Source organism: Suncus etruscus, chromosome 7 (genome assembly GCF_024139225.1).
Source record: "Suncus etruscus isolate mSunEtr1 chromosome 7, mSunEtr1.pri.cur, whole genome shotgun sequence".
NCBI classification, from domain to species: Eukaryota; Metazoa; Chordata; class Mammalia; order Eulipotyphla; family Soricidae; genus Suncus; species Suncus etruscus.
In genome coordinates, this window is record NC_064854.1 from 27,795,541 (window position 1) to 27,820,215 (window position 24,675).

The following is a 24,675-nucleotide window of genomic DNA, read 5'->3' on the forward strand; positions in this document are numbered from 1 at the left end:
GAAATACACTGAAATAAGATAAGATGATAGTTATCATACTGAGCATGAGTCATTACTGAGTGTGAAAGAGACCCTTTGAGCACTAGAGTTAGAGAAAGCTTCATGCTGAGCAGATATTCCCCATCATTAGGCCAGTAGAAAGACACCTTAGGGAGAGTGAGGCCCCTTCTCTGGGCTTGTCCACCAATCTCAGGAGTTCCTAAGACCATCTATTTGTTCTGATTAACCTGTGGTTCCCTCCTCACTTGCCCACATGTTTTGGAGCCTAGACTAGAGTTGTCAGTCTCTGGAAAGTTCTGTTACTGTAAATGAGTACCTTGGTAAGTTTAAGCCTCACCCTTCTTCTATCACCTAAAAATGAGGGAACAAGCCTTCAAAGCTAAACTCAAGAAGGAAACTATGGGAAGGAATCCCAGTTGGAGATTTGGCCTTGTTCCTGGCAGCACCAAACACCTCCAAACCTACCTTGTACATTGCTTTGATGACAGCGATAGCATCAGACAACTGTTGTTTGTAGCACATTCGTAAAACGTCCTCATTCTGCAAACCAAAAATAACAACAGTGAACACCAGAACCTATTTCCAAACACCGAGGCCATAGAAAGCCACCACTTACCACTTAGGAATCATAAAAACTTGACTCTATAATAATTTCTCCTACTTCAGATAGCCCCACACTAGTCCTTAGCAAAAAGTAATAGAGAGCTGGAAGGCAAAAATAAGTATGCTTCAACTAAAACATTGTACATAGTTTAGTATCTTGCCAGGTGACTTTTAAAAGTAGATAAAGTGGGCCACAGAGAAAATTCAACAGAATGGGCTGACTCTCTCTACATGGAGGTGGCCTGGTTTCACACACACACACACACACACACACACACACACACACACACACACACACACACACACACTTCTTGATCCTTTGAGCACCACTGACAGTAATCCCTGAGCACTGCCAAGTATGACCCCCCCAATCCTAAAATAGTAAAATTTATTTGCAATTCCCAGGTATGATCCCCCAATACTAAAATAGTAAAATTTATTTGCAATTCTGGTCCTTGAGTTGTTAAATGGGATGTGCTTATAAAAATTTGAGAATTTATAAACTATAACTTGGAGTCATTTCTGATTAAATAATTTGATCTTCTCTTTTTAGGGTAATGTAAAAGAGTGTGTGTTTTTTAAAAAAAAATCCTTGATTTTGATATCAGTGCTGATTCTAGTAAGTGATGCGAATGACAAACAGACCTTAGAGATTGATTGAATTTCCATATCATTGACTATTTCTGTCTGAAGTTAAGCAATTTACTTGATCTCGGTAGCTTAGTGTTTTTCTTTTCTTTTTGGTCTATAGATCAGGGAAAATAGAATTTCCATTTTAAGACTGTGAGAGACCTTAAGAGAAAATGTGGTTAAAAGGTACCCAGTTGGGTTGGTCAATAAAAAAAAGAATGCTTTTTAAATTTCATTTGCTTCTTGGTTTATTTATAGCAGAAACAGAAGTGATTAAGAATAGAATTTGGGGGGAACCAAAAAAGATGGCTCAATGACTGCACTAAAGACTTTGCATTCAGTCTCCCTGAATTCCATCTCTGAAATTAAGTGTTTCCACCAAATACCACATGATCCTGACTAGAATGACTCAGAGCACTAAGCCAAGAATAGTCCCTGGAAGCATCACTGCTCTAGTCCCCAAACCCAAACCCACAAACTACACAGCAATACTAAAGAAGAGTGATCTCTGTGCATGTTTTGAGGGGTGGAGTTGGGCCACAGTTGATGGTAGAAGGAGCACCTTGCATTCAGGTGTCATTTCTGGGGATTAGACCAAGGTCAGCCTCATTCAAGGAAGCACCCAAGGCCTGTACTTGCGCTGTCCTGGTCTTTATGGCACTTTAGGACACTGGCCTTTATGACAGATTAAAGTGCTAACCTAATCAAGGATTATATAACTTCTTCGGGACTCTTGTCTTGAATGAGGCTGGCTGGGGTTCAATCCCCATCACCCCTATAGTTCCTCAAGCCCACTAGAAGTGGTCCCTGAGTACAGAATCAAGAGTAAGCTCATAGAACCTCTGAGTGGCCCCCAAAATAAAATAAAATAAAATTGGGGCTCAAGCCAGATAGCAAGCATTCAAATACCTGTCCTGGCACCTGCACTCTAAAAATTTTTTTTAAATTAGGGACCTTGTCCAAGTTAATAAACCCCTCAAGGCTTCGTTTATCATCTGGGAAAGGGAGATAAAAATTGAAGCTCTTACTAAAGGTATCTTTAAGGAGGAAACAGCATTCTCCAAACAAGTGGAAGCAGAGATAAACAGATGGGAATATATTAAGCTGAGAAGCTTCTGCACCTCCAAGGAAATAGTGCCCAGGATACAAGAGCCACTCACTGAGTGGGAGAAACTATTCATCCAATACCCATCAGATAAGGGGCTAATATCCAAAATATACAAGGCACTGACAGAACTTTACAAGAAAAAATAAACATCTAATTCCATCAAAAAATGGGGAGAAGAAATAAAGACAATTCATCAAAGGAGAAATACAAATGGTCAAAAGACACATGAAAAAAATACTTCACATCACTAATCATCAGAGAGAAGGAAACTAAAACAACTATGAGGTACCATCTCACACCGCAGAGATTGGTGCACATAACAAAGAATGAGAACAAGCAGTGCTGGCGGAAATGCAGAGAGAAAGGAGTTCTTATCCACTGCTGGTGGAAATGCCGTCTAGTCTAACCTTTTTGTTTTGTTTTGTTTTGCTTTGTTTTGGGTCACACCTGGCAGTGCTTAGGGGTTACTCCTGGCTCTCTGCTCAGAAATCACTCCTAGCAGGCTCAGGGGACCATATGGGATGCCGGGATTCGAACCACAGACCTTACCTCCATGCTATCTCTCCGGCCTCATAAATGTGAGTTTCTCTTTTTTTTTTTTTTTTCCGGTTTTTGGGTCACACCCAGCAGTGCTCAGGGCAGTGCTCCACGCTCAGAAATCACTCCTGGCAGTTCAGGGGACCATGAAAGGTAAACGCCTTACCTCCGTGCTATCTCTCAGCCCCCCTAATCTAACCTTTATGGAAAGTGATATGGAGATTCCTTCAAAAACTGGAAATTGAACTCCCATGTGACCCAGCCATACCACTCCTAGGGATATACCGTAGGAACACAAAAATACAATACAAAAATCCCTTCCTCAAACCTATATTCATTGCAGCACTATTTACAATAGCCAAACTCTGGAAACAACCAAGATGCCCAGGTGAATGGCTAGAAGAATATATACAATGGAAATATTATACAGCCATCAGGAGAGATGAAGTCATGAAATTTTCCTATACATGGAATCTATTATGCTGAATGAAATAAGCTAGAGGGAGAGAGATAGATGCAGAATAGTCTCACTCATCTATGGGTTTTAAGAAAAATAAAAGACATTTTGCAATAATTCTCAAAGACAAAAGAGAAAGAGAGGAAGGGCTGGAAGGTCCAGCTCACGACATGAAGCTCACCACAAAGAGTGGCAAGTGCAGTTAGAGAAATAACTACACTGAGAACTATCCTAACAATGTGAATGAATGAGGGAAGTAGAAAGCCTGTCTCGAGTACAGGCGGGGGTGGGGGTGGGGAGGAAGGAGATTTGGGACCTTGGTGATAGGAATGTTGCACTGGTGAAGGGGGGTGTTCTTTACATGACTGAAACCCAACTACAATCATATTTGTAATCAAGGTGTTTAAATAAAGATATGAATAATAAACAAAATTGAAGCTCTTGAGAAGGTGAGTGCTGAGCTGATGCACAGCGTTGGCTCCTCAGTAAGACTCTACCTGCAGATGCACAGCTGAATTCTGGCCTGGACCACTGGACCACTGAATTCAGCTGGATTACTGAATTCAGCACAAGCTCCGCCCACAGCCACACCATGAGCCAAGCAGAGCGTGCCCCTACCTGGTAACGCTCTTGTTCAAGGGTTTGAATCCTGTCACTTAAAATTGAGAAGATATGCGAGGATTCCTCTTTGAGTCGGTCTTCAAACTGCAATTGAAGCAGTTGCTTGAGAAAGGTAAAATCCACCTGAAGGGATTTGACGATCTAAAACCAGAAAACATGCATTAGGGTTGAGAGCCAGGGTTCCCTGGTCAAAGAAGCCTGCTCACGGCCCAGTTGTAAGGAAGGGCCTGTGAACCTGTGGGAGCCCTTGTATAGGATTGGCCACAGATAATCAGCTCCCAGATTGGCTACTGTGGACTTTTCGGACATTCTCTTGAATGTACTAAACTAATAGTTGCCACCGGAGTTGGTAAGGAGAAGGGAAGGAAGTGAAGGGAAAGAGAAGGGAGGGAGATGAAAGGAAGTAAGATGGGAAGTGAGGGGCAGGAGGTGTGGAGAGTAGGTGAAGGAGAGGAGGTACAGGAGAAGAGGTGAGGGATAGATGGTGAAGAAGAGGGGAGCAAGAGGACAAGAGGGAGGGGAAGTAAAGGTAGAGAGTCAAGTGAGGTAAGAAAGAGGAGGTGAGGGAAGTAGGTAAGGCAGCTCTTTGCTACCATACACTCCAGATGGATATCAGAACCCAGAGCACCACTGTTACAATATCCAGATATTGTGATACAAACCCCAAGAATTGGGGAGCATGAATTCTGTCACACATGAAAAGATGACCGGGGGAGTAGCACTGTGGGCTGGCAGCTCAGGTTTTTATCTCTGCCATTCAGAGTCCCCTCCCCAGCCTAGAACTGAGCCAGAAGAAATGCCCCAACCCCACCCCAGCACAAAACCAAACCAAACCCACCATGATGTCCCCAATGAAAGATGTAAGTGTTGACACATGAAATGGGTGAGGGAGCTCTTTATGTACCAACTGGAAAAAAATAAATGAAGTGCAAAGACGTCTTGCGTGTCATTACCTCCATAGGAAAGTGTTCTTGATGAGGGATTTTAGTAACAACTTTATATATGATGAAATAAAGTGATTATCTCCCTTTGCTTCTCTTTGTTGGTGATAGTGGTACATCAGGGTCACACACATGTGATTTTTGTTTTTGGTTTTTAGGTCACACATGGCAGTGGTCAGTGGTTTTTCCTGGCTCTGCACTCATAAAATCACTCTTGGCAAGGCTGTGAGACCATATGGGATGCCTAAATCAAACCTGTTGGCTGTATGCAATGAAAGCACTCTACCTGATTTGCTATCTTTCCAATCCAAAATGTTTTGTTTCTTTTTGCATTTTGGGACACACTGGTAATGCACAGGGGTTTCTGTACTCAGGAAGTACTCCTGGTGGAGCATGGGGAACCATAGAGGGTGTTGGGATCAAATCTAGGTCAGTCATGTGCAAGGCAAGTACCCTACCTGCTGTACTATTGCTTTGACCCCCCCAAAAATGTTTCTTTACACTAAAACTATTCATTGGAAACATGTTAACATGCCAAGATTTAACAAAACTTCATGGGGGGCAACACACTTATTTTTTTATTATTTACATTCCCACATATATCAAAAATATTTATAATTTTTTTGGCTATACCTGGTGATACTCAGGACTTATTCTTGGCTCTGTGCTCAGGGGTCACTCCTGGCAGTGTTTGGTGCCAGGGATCAAACCTGGGTTAGGAGCATGCAAGGCAAGCACCCTATCTGTAAAATTATTATGGAGCTTGAAATCCAAAAATTAGATACATTTTTAAATTACATAAGTAGACATTTCTTAAAGCAGAGAGATAGTATAGGGGTTATTGCGCTTACCCTGGTTCAATTTCTAACACTTCACATGGTTCCTGTACATATCTAGAAATAATCTATGAGCACAGAGATATGTTGCCCAAGAATTTGTATATGCTTGGTTGTGGTCCCCCAGAAAATAAAAAGATAATCATAAATGAATTTTCTTTTTTCATTTTTTTGTGTGTCAGGAGTTGAATCCAGGACCACAAACTACAAAACATATGCTATGGGTCAGAGAACTTGTCCAATGAACAGAACTGAGCACATGCTTAGCATGATAGAGGCTAGGTTCACCCTGAACACCACAAGGAGTGACCCCTGTGCAGAGAGCCAGGAGCAACCACTGAACACAGGATGGGTGTCTCCAAAAACAAACAGAAAACTAAACAGGAGAGAGTACAGTGGATAAGGTACTAGTCAATGCTATATTCAATGCTTGGAACTCATATAATCTCCAAGCCCTACCAGGAGTAATCCCTGGATACAGTCAGTCAGGAGTTAGTTCTGAGTATAGCCAGATGTTGCCCCAAAAAGCATACAAACAAGCCAAAAGCTGAACTAATGCTCTGCTGAGCTCCCAATCTAGGAGTTCTTACAGATATCAAAATATTCCACAGAGAAGAAAGTTCCTAAGCAATTTGACACATATAAGTATGACAAATATAACATATTTGTAGTGATTTATGGTAGTAACTTTATAAAAATCATACTAGCACTTAGCTCAGTTTGTCAAAGATGATCACATCTTAATTTTTTTTTTAAATCTTTTTAATTCTGTCCAGGATACTAGACATTAAGGCCAATCAGAATTGATAAAAGAACACACACATACACAGCTCCAGACGTACCTTGACTAGATTTCGTGTAGATAAAGTCAGTTCCTTAATTGTTAAGATTTCACTGACTTCTGTCTGGGTAGCAGAGTCAGTGCTGAAAAAGCCAATCCTCAAGTCATCTGAAATAGCAAGTCTGAAACACATGAAAAGAACGGTCAGGCCACACCAACAGCATTTCCTTTATCATTCACCTCAGAGCATAGAATGTTGTGCAAACCAGATTCCATGGGACGTGGGAGGGAGGGTACCTCTGTTTCTGATCTGGAGGTTCCCCAGGGTTCTTCTCCCCCTGGTCAGATTTCCTGTCCTGGCCTTATACCTTGTGGATGCTCCACTTCATTGCATTTTCTGAGCATTACTGGGTTTATGAGCCTGCTTTTCATGCCTTAGCTATCAATCAATCGTTTCTCTCTTCCTTGACTGCACCGGCATGTCGAGTAGAGACACTGAAAATCCCTGTTTCTAAAGTGTGATGTGAAGATCCAGGGGGCTTCCAGGCCTCTTTCCCAGGAAGCTCCACCAGATCACCACAGATTTCTAGATGCCATTAAGAGTGAGATTTGCCTTTTCTGCTCTCTTTCTCTCTCTCTCTTCTCTCTTCTCTCTTCTCTCTCCTCTCTCTCTCACTCTCTCTCTCTCTCACTCACTCTAATGCTCACTGGATTGTCCAGAGACAACAGGTAAGGTATCTGCATGGTGGGGACCCAAAGAGATGAGGAGAATTCTTCCAGGAAGCCTGGCATAGAAACATTTAGCTCAAAAGAAAAACAAGGACGCCCACCATTTTCATGAAAATGGTTATTTTTGTTTGTTTATTTGTTTGTTTGTTTTGGGAAACACTTGCAGTACTCAAGGCTTATTTCTGGATCTGTGCTTAGGGATCTCTCCTGGGAGGGCTTAGGGGACCATATAAGATGCTGGGGTATCAAACCCAGGTTAGAACATGCAAGACAAGAGCCCTCCCTGCTGACTATTGGCCCCAAACATGCTTTATTGGAGTAGGGATCTTGGGCATGTTGGCAGTGTTGAGGTAACTATATATCAAAACTATGATCACTGACATGGTAAGCCTGCTGATCTAAACTATAATAGCTAAAATGTAAACATATAGAGTCCAGAACCAAACTGTTCTTCTGGGACTAGGGATGTGGCACAAAGGCACCTGCTTCATATACAGAGCAGAGCCCAGTCTGAGGCCCCACACTAGGCATTGCTAGGAGTGGCCCCAAAGCCAGGAGTAGCTGAACATCACCCAATACCCCCTCCCCCCAAATATAGTTATTTTAAAAGAGAGTACTTTTGTTTTGTTTTGTTTTGTTTGCTTGGGTTTTTTTTTGGGTCACACCTGGCAGTGCTCAGGGGTTACTCCTGGCTCTGGACTCAGAAATCGCCCCTAGCCGGCTCGGGGGACCATATGGGATACCGGGATTAAAACCACCATCTGTCTGCATGCAAGGCAAGTGCCCTACAGCTGTGCTATCTCTCCAACCCCAAAGAGAGTAGTTTTTAAAGTGTTATTTACATTAACACAGAATCAATTTACCATTATTCCAAATAAATAGAACTATTGTTTTAATTTCTCCCTTTAAAATTCTAATATGGCAAACTATGAATAGATAGATAAAATTTCTTTGAGGTTTCTGATAATTTAGATCTATTTTTAAAGGGCATGCCCTATTACGCTTAGGGCTTACTTCTGGTTCTGCACTCTCTACTGGTGGGCTTAGGGGACCATATGGATTAAACCTGGTCAGCAAAGGCCAAGGCAAGTGCCCTGCCTGTTGTACTATTGCTCCTGTTTCCTTTTGTGGGTGAGGACATAGCCATGTGATAATTTTTAAAACTAAGATCCTGAAACAAAATTAAAATGTGGGGGCTGAGAATTATGGGGGTATGAGAGAAACAGACAGGCAGGCAGACAGAGTCGCTGTGCTATAGTTGACGGCCCACACTCTATTTCTGGAAAGTCTAAGGAGGCCAGGAACAAATAGATTTTCTGTGAACTCTTCCTAGACTGGTTGTGACAAGATTCTTAAACAGCGATAAGACAGACGATGTTCTGGATGAGCTCTCTCAGTCAGTTCAATCAACCTTACCCTGAAAACAACCATTTGTTTCTAAAATGTTGGCAGAAAGAGCCATAAACTCCCAAATAATCCCCAGATTCTAACTTGCAGGCTCCACAGATGACACCTCTGGTGACTATTTCTTTGATCTGTCAGCAGCTCAAACAATTTTGAGATTGCAGGGATGTCCCCATGGCCACCCCTTCCTCATGTCTTTTTTCCTCAAAATCTCTGATTTCTCTTACCCAGTTCTCCAGGCCCAGAGGGAATCTCATCCCCAGGGCGTGTGTGTGTGTGTGTGTGTGTGTGTGTGTGTGTGTGTGTGTGTGTGTGTGTGTGTGTGTGTGTGTGTGCGCGCGCGCGCGCGCGCGCGCGCGGGGGGGGGGGGGGGGTGGGGGGCTAGTCTGTTTTCTGTCTGCTTGGGAACCCCATTTTTTTGGGTAAAAGTGTTCAGGATTAGGGTGGAACTCAAATTTGGGTGAGTATGACTCATAAAAAGATATGCAGGGTGCCAGAAAGTCCACAGGCCCCAGAGGAGAGATTTCCTGTGTCTGTTGCATCACAAACTGAGACCATCATGTGGTGATCTTAAGAAGGGACAGTTAGAGATCTGAGAGATAGAACAGAGGGCAAGGTGCTTGCCCTACACACAACTAACCTGGGTTTAACCCCTGGTATACAATATGGTCCCTTGAGTACAATCAGGAGTTATCTCTGAGCACAGTGCTAGAATAAGCCCTGAGTACTGCCAAATATGGTCCCAAACCCAAAAAAAAATCCTTAAAATTCCATAAAAATAGGACAGCCAGAGTGCAAAGATGACAAGTTTGTAAAAAAGATAAATATAAACTAGATGATTCCGTTTGACCACTGACTGAATAAGCTCTGAAGTCTGTCACAGCCCTCGCCTTCCTGTCTTGTCCTATAAAAATGTGCCAGTTGGTGAAAATTTCTGTCCACTGTGGATGAATGCCTTCTTTCTAATTGATATTCTCACTGTGGCATGACAGAAAGCTTTAAACTTCTGTCCCTTAGTTATCCTTAAAGAAAATAAGAGCACCTAAAACTATTGTCAGGATCAATGTGTTCATATTTAGAACATAGGGATGCATGTCACATAAGAAATGTTACTCAGACCTCCCTGCCGCAAATTTTTACCAACCTGAAGAAGGTCAGGGGGTGTGATAGGAAGATGCCTGGGAACCCACACATCACAAGAAAAACCCAAAAGACAATGGGAAAAACTGTACTTCCAACATAGGCATAAGACCTGTAATACACCACTTCGTTATCTGCTCTCCCCCAAATGTAAGGTAGTCTTTTGCACCACTTTGGTCCTTTAAAAACTTCGCTAACTCATTTTCGTTCTTTTTTTTTTTCTCCTCTTAAATTTATTTATTTATTTATTTTTTTAAATGTTGGTCCTATATATACATTTGTGAGCACATACGTTTTTATTTATTTTATTTTATTATTATTATTTTTTTTTAATTTAATTTAATTTTATTTTTTTTTATCATTTTTGGGTATGTGACCTGTGTCTGTTATCCCCTCTGTCCACCCCCAACCACACCGACAATACAATGTGGCTCCACCTCCCCCTGCAAAGACACACTAAATAATGGGGAAACCTTACATATAAAAAAAAGAGCTCTTATCTACTAGAGATAGGAACTCATAGTTGTTTACAATACAGGGGTATCTCCTACCTTGAAAATATGTCATGTGGAATCACTTAGACCTCAGATGATTAGATGCCATTCATCCAGCCTTGAACCCTGGATCCCAGACATAGAATCGGCACAGCTCTTCACAACAGCTACAGGAAACAAACTCCATCCGGAACAGCCTTAATACTGCGGGGTCAACAACAAGGACCAGCTCTAACATGATATCCTGACAAAGAGGAAAATGTGAACAACTTGACCTTAGAGCAGATTAGCCTACCTTACTAGCTAACGACAAGACAAAACCAGAAGACTCGGCACCCTTTGGTAGGTCCAAAAGCCAAGATCGTGACTTACAGATGACTGGCTACTAGAACCACGACCAGACAGTATACATCTTGGGACGAATAAAAAAGCCCTAGTTTAGGGTTTGAACTATGACTTGCACAATAAGCATGATCCCCAGTCCCAAAGGTCTGACAGAGACAACTGCAACAGAATGGGCCTTCTGGAAGCACAAAGAAAGACGCTAACCTAGGTGCCATCCTAGATTCAGTGCAAAGACCAAGGTCACCAACCACAGAAGATGGACTAGAACGACACTGAGGTAACAGAACCTCTAGAACCACAAAGACTGACCTCACCATAAGTCCTACCTCAGGATCTGTGCAGATACTGAGACCTCTAAACACAGAGCTCTGAGTGTATCACCCTGGACAGAACAGAAGTCTTCCACACACCAAAAAACACCACCTGGAGAATAAATGATCCTGAGCAAAGTCTGGAGCTGATCCCATGACAGTATACTCCAAGGACGGAGAAACCCCATATTTCTTAGGCCATGTGAATTCCTTTTCGAATGACCCCAATATTTACTGTGCCAGGGCAGGAGGGGAAAAAACAAAAATACAAAAAGCACAAAAACTTGGTATTATATATATATGTATATATATGTGTGTGTGTATATATATATATATACATATATATCTTTTACCTTCATTTATTATTGTTATTATTATTTTTATTTACCTATCTATTTTGGTCGATTTCTCTGTTTGGGTGTGATTATTGAAATCGTCGTCCCCCAATTATACTTATTTTTTTCTATTCTTTTCTTTTCCCTCGTTATGTGCTATGCCATGTTTCTTATTTCAAGACCATGGCGTGTTTTTGGTTTGTTTGTTTTTGTTTTGTTTTTGTTTGTTTGTCTGTCTGTTTTGCTTTGTTTTTCGGCTGTTTTTTTGTGGTGCTTATCGATATAGCTGGAGTCCTCACTGGATAATTGACACTTTTTTTGGTACTGGTGGAGTGTTTCACCTTCTTTCTCTCCTTCATCTCCCAAATCGATGATGAGAGCCTCTAGAAGGATTCCACCCATTTTGGGAGTATTAGACTCTTACCCCAGTTTATTTATCTTCTCCTTTTCAGGCAAAACCACGCAACTTGAACTAGCTAGTCCTGCCTACAGTTAGAGGGGGAGATAAGGGAGGCATCAAGACCAAACAGGTGCAAGACTACTAAGTAGTGGGTTGGATACAGAGGGGACCACATATTCTAGCCGCCCTGGGGGTGAGGGAAGAGGAAATGGGAGGTAGGACAACAACGGAGGGGTAGGGAGGACAATTTGGGGATGGGAATCCCCCCTGATTTTATGTAAATATGTACCTAAAATGTTATTGTCAACAATATGTAAGACACTATGATCAAAATAAAAATTATATTAAAAAAAAGAAATGTTACTCAGATAACTGATGTGAGTGGTTATTACTACAATAATTACATTTTAAAATATAAATATATAATTTTTAAGCTGGGAACAAATAATTCAAAGAAAGATAGGGATGAAAAGATCATACAGGAGTTAAGACTCTTGCCTTGCATGTATCATGATCCTGGTTCAATCTCAGTACCACATATGATACCCTAAGCACTGCCAGGAGTTACTCCTAAGTGCAAAGCCAGGAATAACCCTGAGTATTGCTGGGTATGGTCCTAAAACCCTCAGAATAAATAAATAAATTTGTATTTATTAGTTAATGAATAAGAGAATATTCAACTTTAAAAAGGCAAATTTATGAGGCTGGAGTGATAGCACAGCTGGAAGGGCATATGGCCAAACATGGTTCATTCCCCAGCATTCTGTATGGTCCCTCAAACCTGCCAGAAGTAACTTTTTAGTAACAGAGCCAGGAGTAGCATCTGAGTACCAAAGGATGTGGCCCCAAAACTAAGAAAATAAAAAGGCAAGTTCAGACCAAAGAAATAGCTCAAGAGGTTGGTTTGCAAGAATTAGTTTGCAGGAGGCCCAGGCTTGATCCTTGAGTAGTGCCATGACTAACCTCCAATAACAAGCTAGGAGCTGCCCCAGAACACTGATCCTTCCCACTCCTGCTAAAGAAGAGAGAGCCATATTTGTATTCCTTCCTACTGACAATACTGTGGGAGAATCGAGTGCCAGGAGCCCTGAGCATGCCCTCAAGTTCTCTGGGGGTTTCCAAGAATTCACAATCCTTGACTGCACAATCCATTGGCCCTTCCTGGGTGCTGTGTTTGCAAGGAGCAGTCCTGAAGGGTGATGTCATATTGTTGTCCTGATGCCCTCTGTCATGCAGAGGACACTGTAAATGCAGTGCCTCCCAGCAGTGGACACACATCTACACATTCTCTGACTGCAGCTTGCCATGACAGGCACTCACCAAGGGTCTCCTGGACCCCCCACCCCTCATAGCATGTAGGGAAAATCAATCCACACAAATAGCTGTGAGAACATTGCTTTAGTCGCGATGAATAAAATCCCTTTCCTCTGGCCTGGGGAGGGGGGTGGGTTGTTTTTCTGCTCTCCCACCCTGATTCAAGTTCAGCTAATGTATCAAGTACAATAATATTAAATATTATTCTGGGAAAGTTATTTCAAATTACAAATAAAAATCCAAATAAAATTTCATTGGAAAATATTTTACTTAAAACTAATTCATTTTAAAAATTATTTTATGGTATATATGTAACCATAAAATAAAATAATTGTATTTGCGAACAAGTCTCCTTCAGAATATAAGTAATGGTTTCCTAAAATTGCTACCTGTCTTCATGTTTTATTATTTTAAGCCATTTAATAAATAGATTACTAAAGCCTAGACTTGTCATTATTCTGCTATAATAAGATGGTTTTATCTTCATAAGAAAATTAAATCTTGGCCCTCAGATCAGTGGAAAGGCTTGAATACTCAGAAAATGTTCCCCAGACATACAATCACCTAATTTTTTATAAAGGAGCAGAAAATCCTAAATGGAGCAGGGAAAGCCTCTTCAACAAGTGGTGTTGGCACAATTGGATAGCCACTTGCAAAAAATTGAACTTAGACCACCCAGCTAACATCATGTACGAAGGTAAAATCTAAATGGATTAAAGACCTCGATATCAGACCCAAAACCATAAGATATATAGAACAGCACATAGGCAAAACATTCCAGGACATTGAGACTACAGGCATCTTCAAGGAGGAAACTGCACTCTCCAAGCAAGTGAAAGCAGAGATTAACAGATGGGAATATATTAAGCTGAGAAGCTTCTGCACCTCAAAGGAAATAGTGCCCAGGATACAAGAGCCACCCACTGAGTGGGAGAAACTATTCACCCAATACCCATCAGATAAGGGGCTAATCTCCAAAATATACAGGGCACTGACAGAACTTTACAAGAAAAAAACATCTAATCCCATCAAAAAATGGGGAAAAGAAATGAACAGACACTTTGACAAAGAAGAAATACAAATGGCCAAAAGACACGTGAAAAAATGCTCCATATCACTAATCATCAGGGAGATGCAAATCAAAACAACTATGAGGTACCACCTCACACCCCAGAGAGTGGCACACATCACAAAGAATGAGAATAAACAGTGTTGGCGGGGATGTGGAGAGAAAGGAACTCTTATCCACTGCTGGTGGGAATGCCATCTAGTTCAACCGTTATAGAAAGCGATATGGAGATTCCTCCAAAAACTGGAAATCGAGCTCCCATACGACCCAGCTATACCACTCCTAGGAATATACCCTAGGAACACAAAAATACAATACAAAAACCCCTTCCTTAGACCTATATTCATTGCAGCACTATTTACCATAGCAAGACTATGGAAACAACCAAGATGCCCTTCAACAGACGAATGGCTAAAGAAACTGTGGTACATATACACAATGTAATATTATGCAGCTGTCAGGAGAGATGAAGTCATGGAATTTTCCTATACATGGATGTACACGGAATCTATTATGCTGAGTGAAATAAGTCAGAGAGAGAGAGAAAAACACAGAATGGTTTCACTCATCTATGGGTTTTAAGAAAAATGAAAGACATTCTTGCAATAATAATTTTCAGACACAAAAGAGAAAAGAGCTGGAAGTTCCAGCTCACCTCAGGAAGCTCACCACAAAGAGTGATGAGGTTAGTTAGAGAAATAACTACATTTTGAACTGTCCTAATAATGAGAATGTATGAGGGAAATGGAGAGCCTGTTTAGCGTACAGACGGGGGTTGGGTGGAGAGGAGGGAGACTTGGGACATTGATGATGGGAATGTTGCACTGGTGATGGGTGGTGTTCTTTACATGACTGAAACCCAAACACAATCATGTATGTAATCAAGGTGTTTAAATAAAAAAAGAAAAAAGAAAATTAAATCTTTTTTTTCTGAGCTCCAAAATATGGGTTCATACTATTTTGTTGGAACTTCAAGCATTTTTTTTTTTTGGTTTTTGGGTCACACCCGGTGGTGCTCAGGGGTTACACCTGGCTATCTGCTCGAAATAGCTCCTGGCAGGCACGGGGGACCATATTGGATGCCAGGGTTTGAACAAACAACCTTAGGTCCTGGGTTGGCTGCTTGCAAGGCAAACACCGCTGCTGTGCTATCTCTCTGGCCCTGGAACTTCAAGCATTTAACAAAGAACCTTTTAGTGTCTCTTCTTTATCAGATACTGTTTTGGATATCAAGGATAATAGCAGTGGATAAGGGAGTCTAAGAAAAATCTACATTCTTAGTGTGTTATAAATTCCGAGTGTAATAAATATTGTCAACTCTCATTACTTATATCCTACTATTATACACACATTCACATATATGCCATTTAATGTTTCCAAAATACATCTGTATTTGGCAATACTCTCAGCCTAGGACACAGTCACCCCAGTTCTACCTATTAAAGTATAAGGATTTATTTTCTTTTTCAGCTTCCTTTTTCTTCCATTCACATCCCTTCCTAGATCAGACTTAACACAGTGGTCAGTGAAACGGTGACACAGTGATGGGAAACGTTGAAAGGGATATTCAAGACAAAGCCAGAGGCCTAGAATCCAAGGAGGCAGAACAGTAGAAGAGCAATGACAGGAACAAGAGAATATATGGCAGAGGAGAGAGCCATCATGATTGGGAGACTGGCATATTGACCAAGTAAGAAAAAATACTAAAGATGACAGAAAAACTGAGATATCACTCAAATAACCAGAGAATTGTGTCCCTTAAAAGATTAATGGTTTTATAAACATCCAAACCAGAGTCTCTAACACTGAAATCAGGATGCTCAGACTTTTAACAACCAAATTTAAAAAGATGCCTGTCAAGATGGCAGTCTAGGAGTGGGAGAGTTGGTGGGGGAACAAAAAGGAACCTGGGAACTCTAGTAGAGGAAAGTTGACACTGGTGGTGGGATCATTGTGGGAACATTGTATGCCTAAAACTCAACTGTGAATAACTTTGTAAATCATGGTGCTTTAACAAAATTTAAAAAATTTAAAAGTGGGACCAGAGAGATACAAGGAGGGAAGGCGTTTGCCTTGCATGCAGGTCAGTGGTTCAAATACTGGCATCCCATATGGTCCCCCAAGCCTGCCAGGAGTGATTTCTTTTTTTTTTTTTTTTTTTTTTTGGTTTTTGGGCCACACCCTGTGACGCTCAGGGGTTACTCCTGGCTATGTGCTCAGAAGTTGCTCCTGGCTTCTTGGGGGACCATATGGTACGCCGGGGGATCGAACCGCGGTCCGTCCTAGGCTAGCGCAGGCAAGGCAGGCACCTTACCTCCAGCGCCACCGCCCGGCCCCAAAATTTTTTTTTTTTTTTTTTTGGTTTTTGGGCCACACCCTGTGACGCTCAGGGGTTACTCCTGGCTATGCGCTCAGAAGTTGCTCCTGGCTTCTTGGGGGACCATATGGGACGCCGGGGGATCGAACCGCGGTCCGTCCTAGGCTAGCGCAGGCAAGGCAGGCACCTTACCTCCAGCGCCACCGCCCGGCCCCGAGGAGTGATTTCTGAGCATAGTACCAGGAGTAACCCCTGAGAGCTGCTGGGTGTGAACCCCCCCCCAAAAAAAAAACCTAAAAACAAATTTAAAGTATTTTGATATATAATCATAAGCCACTTAGCCACAGAGATATGTTCTGAGAACTGTAGCATCAAGGAACTCCATTGTTGTATGCATGGCACAGAGCTGTCTTTCCTGAAGTGGGCCACGTGAATCCTCCAAATTATGGGAGCTTCTGGTATGATGTGACAGAACGATGTGGCAAGACAGAAGTTGCTTTGAGTACAATTGGGGAGATAGTTTCTATTATTTTCCTAAAGAAGGTAGATTTCCAGGGGGTGTGGTTGTTTTTCTAAGAGGAGGTGGTATACCTAGCCAAGTCTACATGGTACAACCTACTACACATCTAGGTCAGAGGAAACACTCTCAGATAATAACCAAAAGGTTCTTATGCAACATGTTTGTATATGTGATGTAATAATATCCATTCTTCAAAGAGAAGGCAAGGTGGATGAAATTTGAGAGCACTAGGCAATGTGAAACAAATCAGAGGATTATCCTTCAATATTTGTGATTTTATCTATGTGCAGAATCTAGAAATATCAAAATTATAGAAATAAAGTAAAATTGAGATGCTAGTAAAATGTGGGAGATGTTGGTCAAAGGTACAAACAAGAAGAAGTGGCCAGGATGTTATTGGAATAGCACAGAAAGAAACTCGAGGTCACTACACTGTAACATATGCTTGAAATTTGCCAAGAGAATATCTTAAGTGTTGTCTCTCTGTCTCTCTGTCTCTGTCTCTCTCTCTCTCTGTCTGTCTCTCTCTCATACACGCACGCACACACACACACACACACACACACACACAACCTATGTATGGTTACAGATGTGGTAATTGACCTTCCCGAGATATTTTACACTATCATCTCATTGTATCCAGTGAAGAAAGAACAATAAATTTAAAAAGAAGCTTAACAGACTCCAACCTGAGAAGATCAAGATCAAGCATCAAGCACCAATGGGAGGAAGAGACTGAACAGAAACAGCTAAAGCTCTGAGAAACATGGCTTCTGTTCTGTGGCATTCCCATGAGAATGGACCCTCTTAGCCCAGTTACAAGGAAATACCAGGTGTGTACACAGAGAGCTGGTTATTCTACAGAATGTAATCTCTGTATTCCCAAAGTGTCAAGGCTATACGGGCTGGGATGAAGCTGAAGAATGCTTCCAGTCTGAATGTGCTGAAGGGATATGATGACTAAAGACAACACATACTCCTAAATAGGATCCTGACCACCAAGGGTCATGCTAGTTCACTTAGCAGAACATGTAGACATCAGGGACAGCTTGTAGTAAACTCATGCCAGCCATTTCTCCTGGTGTCCAAGGGGGGGGGGGCCAAGCAGAGAAGTGGAAGCACCTTTTTCTTAAGGCTCCCTTTCTGATTCCCCATATCACATAAGTCACCTACAACAGTATATCTTTTTTTTTTCTTTTTTACCCAGAACACAGAATTTCTAATTTTCTTTCTTCCAAAGGTATACAAATCTCTAGTTCTTTACTCCATGCAATGCTTACCACTAAACTATTTCATTCTTAACATTGTACACATTTTTATTATTTCCCCTTTTTTATGATTAATAATAATTTCTTTAAGCACTGTGGTTGTACACATTTTTTTCTTCTTAGTAACCTATATTCTTTCTATTACAGGAACCATTACCAACTTTTGATGTGTATCTCATATCTTAGCTACCACTCAGATTTTGGGCCTCACTGCATATTTTTTTTTTTGGAAAATAATATTGTGTTGAAAGGAGGAAGGGTTAAAATAGCTTCTTTCTTTATTTACAACATTATATCTTAATAAACCTGGGGAAAAAGAAAAGAAGTTGAAAAATATCTACAGAGCTAGGAGATGATTCAAAAGGCTAAGGCCCATGCCTTGCATATGGGTGGTCCAGGTTTGATCCCTGGCACCACATAGTTTCCTGTGCACTACTAGGAGCACTGCTAAAGACACTGATATATATATATATATTAAAATTATAATTTAGAAACTTTAAATTAAGATTTTTCATTATTTCCACCAGTGCCATAACACACTGCATTGTGATATTTTAAAATCAAGTTTAATAACTTTGCAGAAATAGTTTCAGAATAGGCAAAAAGAATACTAGTGGTCAGAGAAATAGCATTATGTAGACACAATTCAGCAATGCAAGAAGAATATGTGTATCACATGTGTAAGGGAGGGCCTAGGTTCAATCTTTAGTACTACATATCTAGTCAGATAGTAATAAAAATTTATTCTAGTACCTGTTTAGTGTTCCACTTTTGTCCTATTGGTTTGTTAAAAAAAATACATGTTAGCAGGTTCATTTCCTCTTTAAGTTTCTCTCCCCACCATCTCATTAGAGAGAGACTAACTTTCTTGTTTTGAGGATGTGAATACCAAGGTCCACATGCCTAAGTCAAAGATTCCCGTCCTCCCTCCCTGGTGAGGACAGGTTAGATCGCTGGCTCAGAGGTCTCCTGAGTCCTGAGTTTGCACGATCAATTCAGAAAGCACCAGCTCCTTCCCAACTTAAGCATCTAAATGAAATGGGTAGACTCATTCTTCAACTCCTGTCAAATTCCAAATGTCTCTAATTTTAGGCCGAAATCCTGCAGGCTCCAATGGAAACTCACACCACAACAAATTAGCTGAGTGGTTCCTACATTGTCCTTATTTATAGTCTCCACAGTTTGAATTCTGAATAATAGCTGTCTGTTCTGCATAAAATAGCCTTGGAAAAATAACTATGTTCTAAAAAAATAAATTTAAAATTAACAAGTTAATGTATTAAAGGAAACAGATCTATGAATATTTATTAATAGGCTCAATGACATTTCTGACTGAATCCTAGAATAGCCTTTTCAAACAAATGTTCAGTAAGGAACATTTGTCATTTGTCAATGAAAATGGCATCAGGGAGGCTAAACTTTTGCTGTGGTTTTACTGCTCAGTTTTAAATAAAGAAAACATTAATCCCTTTTGCCCTTTTAAAAGGAACATCTCTGATGTGCTCCAAGGCTCATCAACTTAAGTGCTTAAGTGATTCTCATCATGTCTTGAAGTTCAAGATACATTTTTGTGCCAAGTACTCTAAAATTGCTATAATCAGCTCAGCCCAGACCTTGCTTCTGAAGAAATCTCCATTGTAAATATAGGTACAAGGACTCTAACAGTAGGAGAATCTTACTAACCTCAAAATTTAACTCTACTGTGAATTTCTTGGTAATCTCTCTTAACTATTTCCCCTTCCCCATCTTCCATTGGTTTTAGCTAAAAACAAAATGAAGGTGGCGGCAATGAAAATAGTGGTGTTCACTGCCTTTCTTGCCCTTCCAACTTCCTTCAAGCCCCTTTATCTTTAAAGAAGATGTTTAATGAGGTAGCAGTTGTCATGTTGATAAATTACTACTCCAGTTTCCTTGGCTCTCTCCCATGTATATGTATATACTATTAAACTTTCACTTGTCTTTTTTTTTTTCTTAATTTCCTTTTATCACAGGGATTCTCAACCAGGAACCAGAATGACAGAGGGGAAAAAGTTCCTTTTCTTATCTGTGGTGTACCCCAAGACCCACCCATATCTGGGAGGAGTTTTGGGAACCGGATAATAGGTGTAACTACCTGCAAGACCTCCCATTTCTGGGAGGGGTCTGGAAAAGGATAGATAAACCTCTGAGCCAGGGGATTCGGCCCTTTGGCCGTTTCTCTCTTGGCCCGGCTTGGCTTCCTGGCTTTTGGATCTTTGGGCCGCATGGAGCCCAAAGGGAAGATGGCTAACAGGAGATAAGATGCAGGGCTAGCAAAATAATGCTGTGCTTGAAAGGTTGACATAGGCCACACACCTGTGGTGGCTAGGGCATGAATAAAGATGATTCTTCCTGAAGCCTGCGTGTGAGTGATTTCGCCTTTCACCTGGGCCTGGAACTCGCCGGCTGCATGGAGGTTGCAGAGCCATGTGGGCTGGATGGCATCCTTCACCATCCAGCCCCATCCTTAATTATTTGATGCAACACTTATCAAAAAAAAAATAAATAAATAAGGCAAGCTAATAATATTCCTCCCCAAACTGCTCATAATCTGGTTCACCTCAATTCACAACAAATCCATTATGATTCTTAATTTGGGTCAATCCTCTTGGAATATTTTCTTTTCCTATTGGGTGCCTGTTAATCTCCACTAATCTAGTGTCTCTCTAGAACCTAACTTGTTTCACCACTTCCAAGAGTCACCTTTCAGGTGGCACAGGTAATAACAGTCCCAGACTCAAAGTGCCTGCCCTTGACCTCATTATAATCTATTATCAGAACATCAGTCAGCAGTTCTGTTGGGAGAAGAATCAGATCATGACATTCATTAGTACCAATCCTCTCACGGCTGCCCATCTGTGATCGCATAATTTATAATAAGAAATAGATATTTTGGTCTTTATTCATGGTTTCTTCATCACAGCAACAAGATTTTCTCAGGCAACAAGAAAAAATTTTAAGCAACAAGAATTCAAACATTTTTGTTATAATATGTGGTTTCTATCTTTAGTTCCCAAAATACCTTCAGAGCAGAATAAAAGTGAATCGATGGCATTGGTTGGTCACAGTATTTTAGACCTGATATGCTAACAAGAAGGCTGGGCTGGTCACCTAGGCAAATCACCTCCATTAGACCCACTGAAATCCCTCAGTCCTTCCAGCTTGTCACCATTCTGTGCTAGAGTAGGAGCAGGTTCAATCAATCATCCCCAAACCAAATGATTTAATTAATCTCATCTATCTCCTGAAACTTCCAGAAGTACAGAGTTCAGAGAACTTTCCGATGAGTAAGAGTTCACTCTGTGCTGGAAGGATGACAGCATGTAGCAGATTCCAGAGAGAGCAAAATTTCAGGGCTGTGGGCCCTTTGGGAGCCTTTCCAGATGTTGCCCTGTGTATCTCATTATCTTGTCTCTCATTCATCTTCTTTAATGTCCTTTGTTAATAAAACAACAACCTCAGAAGTAAACTGATTTCGGAAAACTCACAAGCCAGCCAAGCAAGTTAACTGAAGCTGAGGAAAGGATCATGAGAACCTCCAATTTGGAGCTCCTCTGAAGTATGGGTGTGTTCGGCATTAGAAAGGAGAAGGAGGGGCAATCTGGTGGGATGAGTCTTTACCCATGGGCTCTCCTCCAACCTCAGCCTCACCCCTGCTGCTTTCTCTTCTCTGATCTGGCCACTATTCCTAAAGACACAGTCCCATTCCTTTCTCTCTCCTTTTATCTACCTGGAATGCTTTATCTCCATATAAATCTTCACAGCTTCCCTTCAATCTTTACTCACGCTCATGTTATCTTGGAGAAAGCCTTCCCTGACCCTGGCACCTATTACAAATCCCCTACCTATGGCCCCATTTTTTTTCTGCTCCCTTCCTGGTCTGTTTCTGCTTTAGCATCTTAACATTATCTTTTTTAATTTTTTTTTTTTAATTAAAGCCTGTTTGGCTGCTTCCTTGGCTAACTCTGCCTTGTTCAGATCTTTAGTAGCCAAATTTTGATCTGTACCTCTCCTCAAACACCAAAGTCCCAACACAATTTCTTTAATATAGATGAAGGGAAATGAATAACATAGGCAGTAGAGGTTCTTTGGTTGGGGGTAACTGCATTGGCTGAGCTCTGGGCACAGCCAGTTAGGCACTGCATGCAGCCAGGTTCCTCTGTCAGAGAGCTAGCAACTCAACACCAACTGTCAAACAATCCAGGGCAGGAAGTTGATTGTCCTCATTAGTAAATACTAGACCTGGTGCACATGTGGTTATCTCTAATACATTTTTTTTTTACAACCAGCAATAAAACCAGATCTGTGTATTTCTGTTCCACTTAAACATCTACACCTGCTAAATAAATACTGGAGAGCTGGGATAGTTGACCTGGGCAGCACCATTCCACTAGGTTGGTGAAACTATTAGTAGAACTAATGCAACTTTGGTCTTGTTTTCTTAGAGGCCCTTGACTTAGGACATTGGAAGCATAGCTAATATAATACTGGCCACATATCACCTTTTTCTAAAGTATTGGGGGGAAATGCATCCCCACCCACAGAAACATTAGCTCTATGTTAACCAAATAAACCAGAGGTCAAGGGTACAGAAGGGAAATATAAAAAATTAAAGAACAATAAATACCAATTTTCCTTCGTTCTAGAAACTTAATATTTGAATGAAATGTGCAAAAATATGCAGACAAAAATCAAATATTGCTAAATTATAGGAAAAGTTTTTGGCCATTTCTAGTTAGCCACCCCTCCACCTTTCAATCTACCAAATAATACGGTGTAACACATGAAACGTAAAAACCACACTATCACATAGTGAAAGCAGAAATGACATGATAAATACTATGAATAGTTGACATAATACCCATTTTTTAAAATGGATCCAGCCACTGTATAGAGACCATATTACCTGTCACTTAAGAACAAATGCAGAGAATTTTGTCTAAACCAAGAGGTTGTTGTTTGGGGACTGGAGAGATGGTATAGGAGTTAGTGTACTTGCCTTTCACCAAGTTTGGGATTCTGGTTTGATCCCTAGCCAGAAATAATCACTGAGTGCATAACGAAAGGGCACTTTTAAAAGAAACCATTAAAAAGATTTGTTTGAGAAGTGAAATTGTGGACTTTTGGTCTTAAGATAGATTCAATAATCATATACATTTACATGTATGTTTATTATAAAATAGAAACATTTATATACATACATACACATATATTCAGTACTAGTTTAAGTTTGACAGAACCTATGAACTCTATTTTTGGGGGGTTTGGGGTCACTCCCGGAGACACTCAGGGGTTACTCCTGGCTCTTCGCTCAGAAAGAGCCCCTGGCTTGCTCAGGGACCAGATAGGATGCCGGGAATTGAACCACTGTTGGTCTTGGATCTGCCATGTGCAAGGCAAACGCCTTACTGCTGTGCTATCTCTCCAGCCCCTGAACTCTTTTTAAATCAGTTAGCTCATTTTATTATAAAAGAAAAAGTACATTTTTATTCCCATAAAATCATTATCATTATTGTCCTTCATATTACGCGATTTGGATTTTCAATCAGAATCTGGGTGCCTGACTTACAATCCATTGCTCCCCAATACTGCTATTTTAGTAGTCTTCTGAAGTTTTAGATGGGCCATACACAACCTGTACTAAGCAGTTCCTGAGGATGGAGTTAGTGAGACTTTGGCTAGCAGTATAAGGGCATAAGAATTATGCAAAAATATTTGCTGGTTTTGCTTGTGGCCTCTGGATTTCTTTCTCTTAATAAAATAGGCACTTAAAAGGTGGTTATTAACAATTGGTAAACACAATTTTATATTGGTAAATTAATTGGTAAAACAATTGGTAAAGCTCTGTTTGTACTATTTGTACGGCACTTTTGTTTTTGTTCTGTTTGTTTTTGGTCCACATCCAGCGATGCTCAGGATCACTCCTAGCAGTGATTGGGGAAGCAAGTGTGATTCTGGGGAGCAAATCAAGATGGTCACAAGACAAATGCTGAACCCCAGTTCTTTCACTCAGACCCTATGGAAGGTGTTTGTTAAGAGTCATGAAGGAGACCTTGGGCATCTTCATTTTCCAGGTCTAGATAACCGAGACCCAGAAAAAATGAGTAACTTGCCCAAACCCTGGCTGGGTAGGATTTGAACCTAGGATACATTATCATACAGTAAAGATTTTGGGAGTCAAAACAATAACTTGGGACCTGGAGCGAGGGGCCCGGGAAATGTAGGGGCCCTGGGCCTTAGACGAAGACCAAGAAGGGCCAACGAGCCAGGCCGGGCGGGAGGAGGGGAGCAGAGGGATGCGAGACCGGGCGTCACCTGCTGCTGAATTGAAATTGTTCAATCGCAGCTTCAATGTGTTCAATAATCTTCCGGCAACCCTCGGCCGCCGGCAAGTCCATCGCGACCCAGAAGGTGGCAGCAGCGGGGCCGCGAGCCTCCAGCCCAAGACGGCACTCCCGGGGACTGTGGGACCGGGCTTCGGCGTCTGTAGTTGCCAT

The 24,675-nt window shown here is 41.2% G+C and overlaps 1 protein-coding gene across 1 annotated transcript; it reads right to left on the minus strand.

Moving 5' to 3' along the window:
* Nucleotides 1-333: 333 nt before the first annotated feature.
* On the minus strand, nucleotides 334-24,675 carry C7H10orf67 (chromosome 7 C10orf67 homolog). Its single transcript, XM_049777536.1, has 5 exons — nucleotides 24,494-24,675; nucleotides 6,576-6,696; nucleotides 3,954-4,097; nucleotides 466-540; nucleotides 334-351 (listed from the first exon to the last, which is right to left on the minus strand). Exons 1-5 carry the CDS (start codon nucleotides 24,673-24,675, stop codon nucleotides 334-336), a joined length of 540 nt encoding a protein of 179 aa, XP_049633493.1.

Excerpts from the sequence above, each read along its gene's own strand:
- C7H10orf67 (XM_049777536.1), bottom strand. The coding sequence starts at position 24,675 with ATGGCAACTACAGACGCCGAAGCCCGGTCCCACAGTCCCCGGGAGTGC. Across the intron at positions 6,697-24,493 it reads CAATTTCAATTCAGCAGCAG|ACTTGCTATTTCAGATGACT; the intron begins GTGACGCCCGGT and ends CATGTGTTTCAG. Across the intron at positions 4,098-6,575 it reads CTACACGAAATCTAGTCAAG|ATCGTCAAATCCCTTCAGGT; the intron begins GTACGTCTGGAG and ends TTCTGGTTTTAG.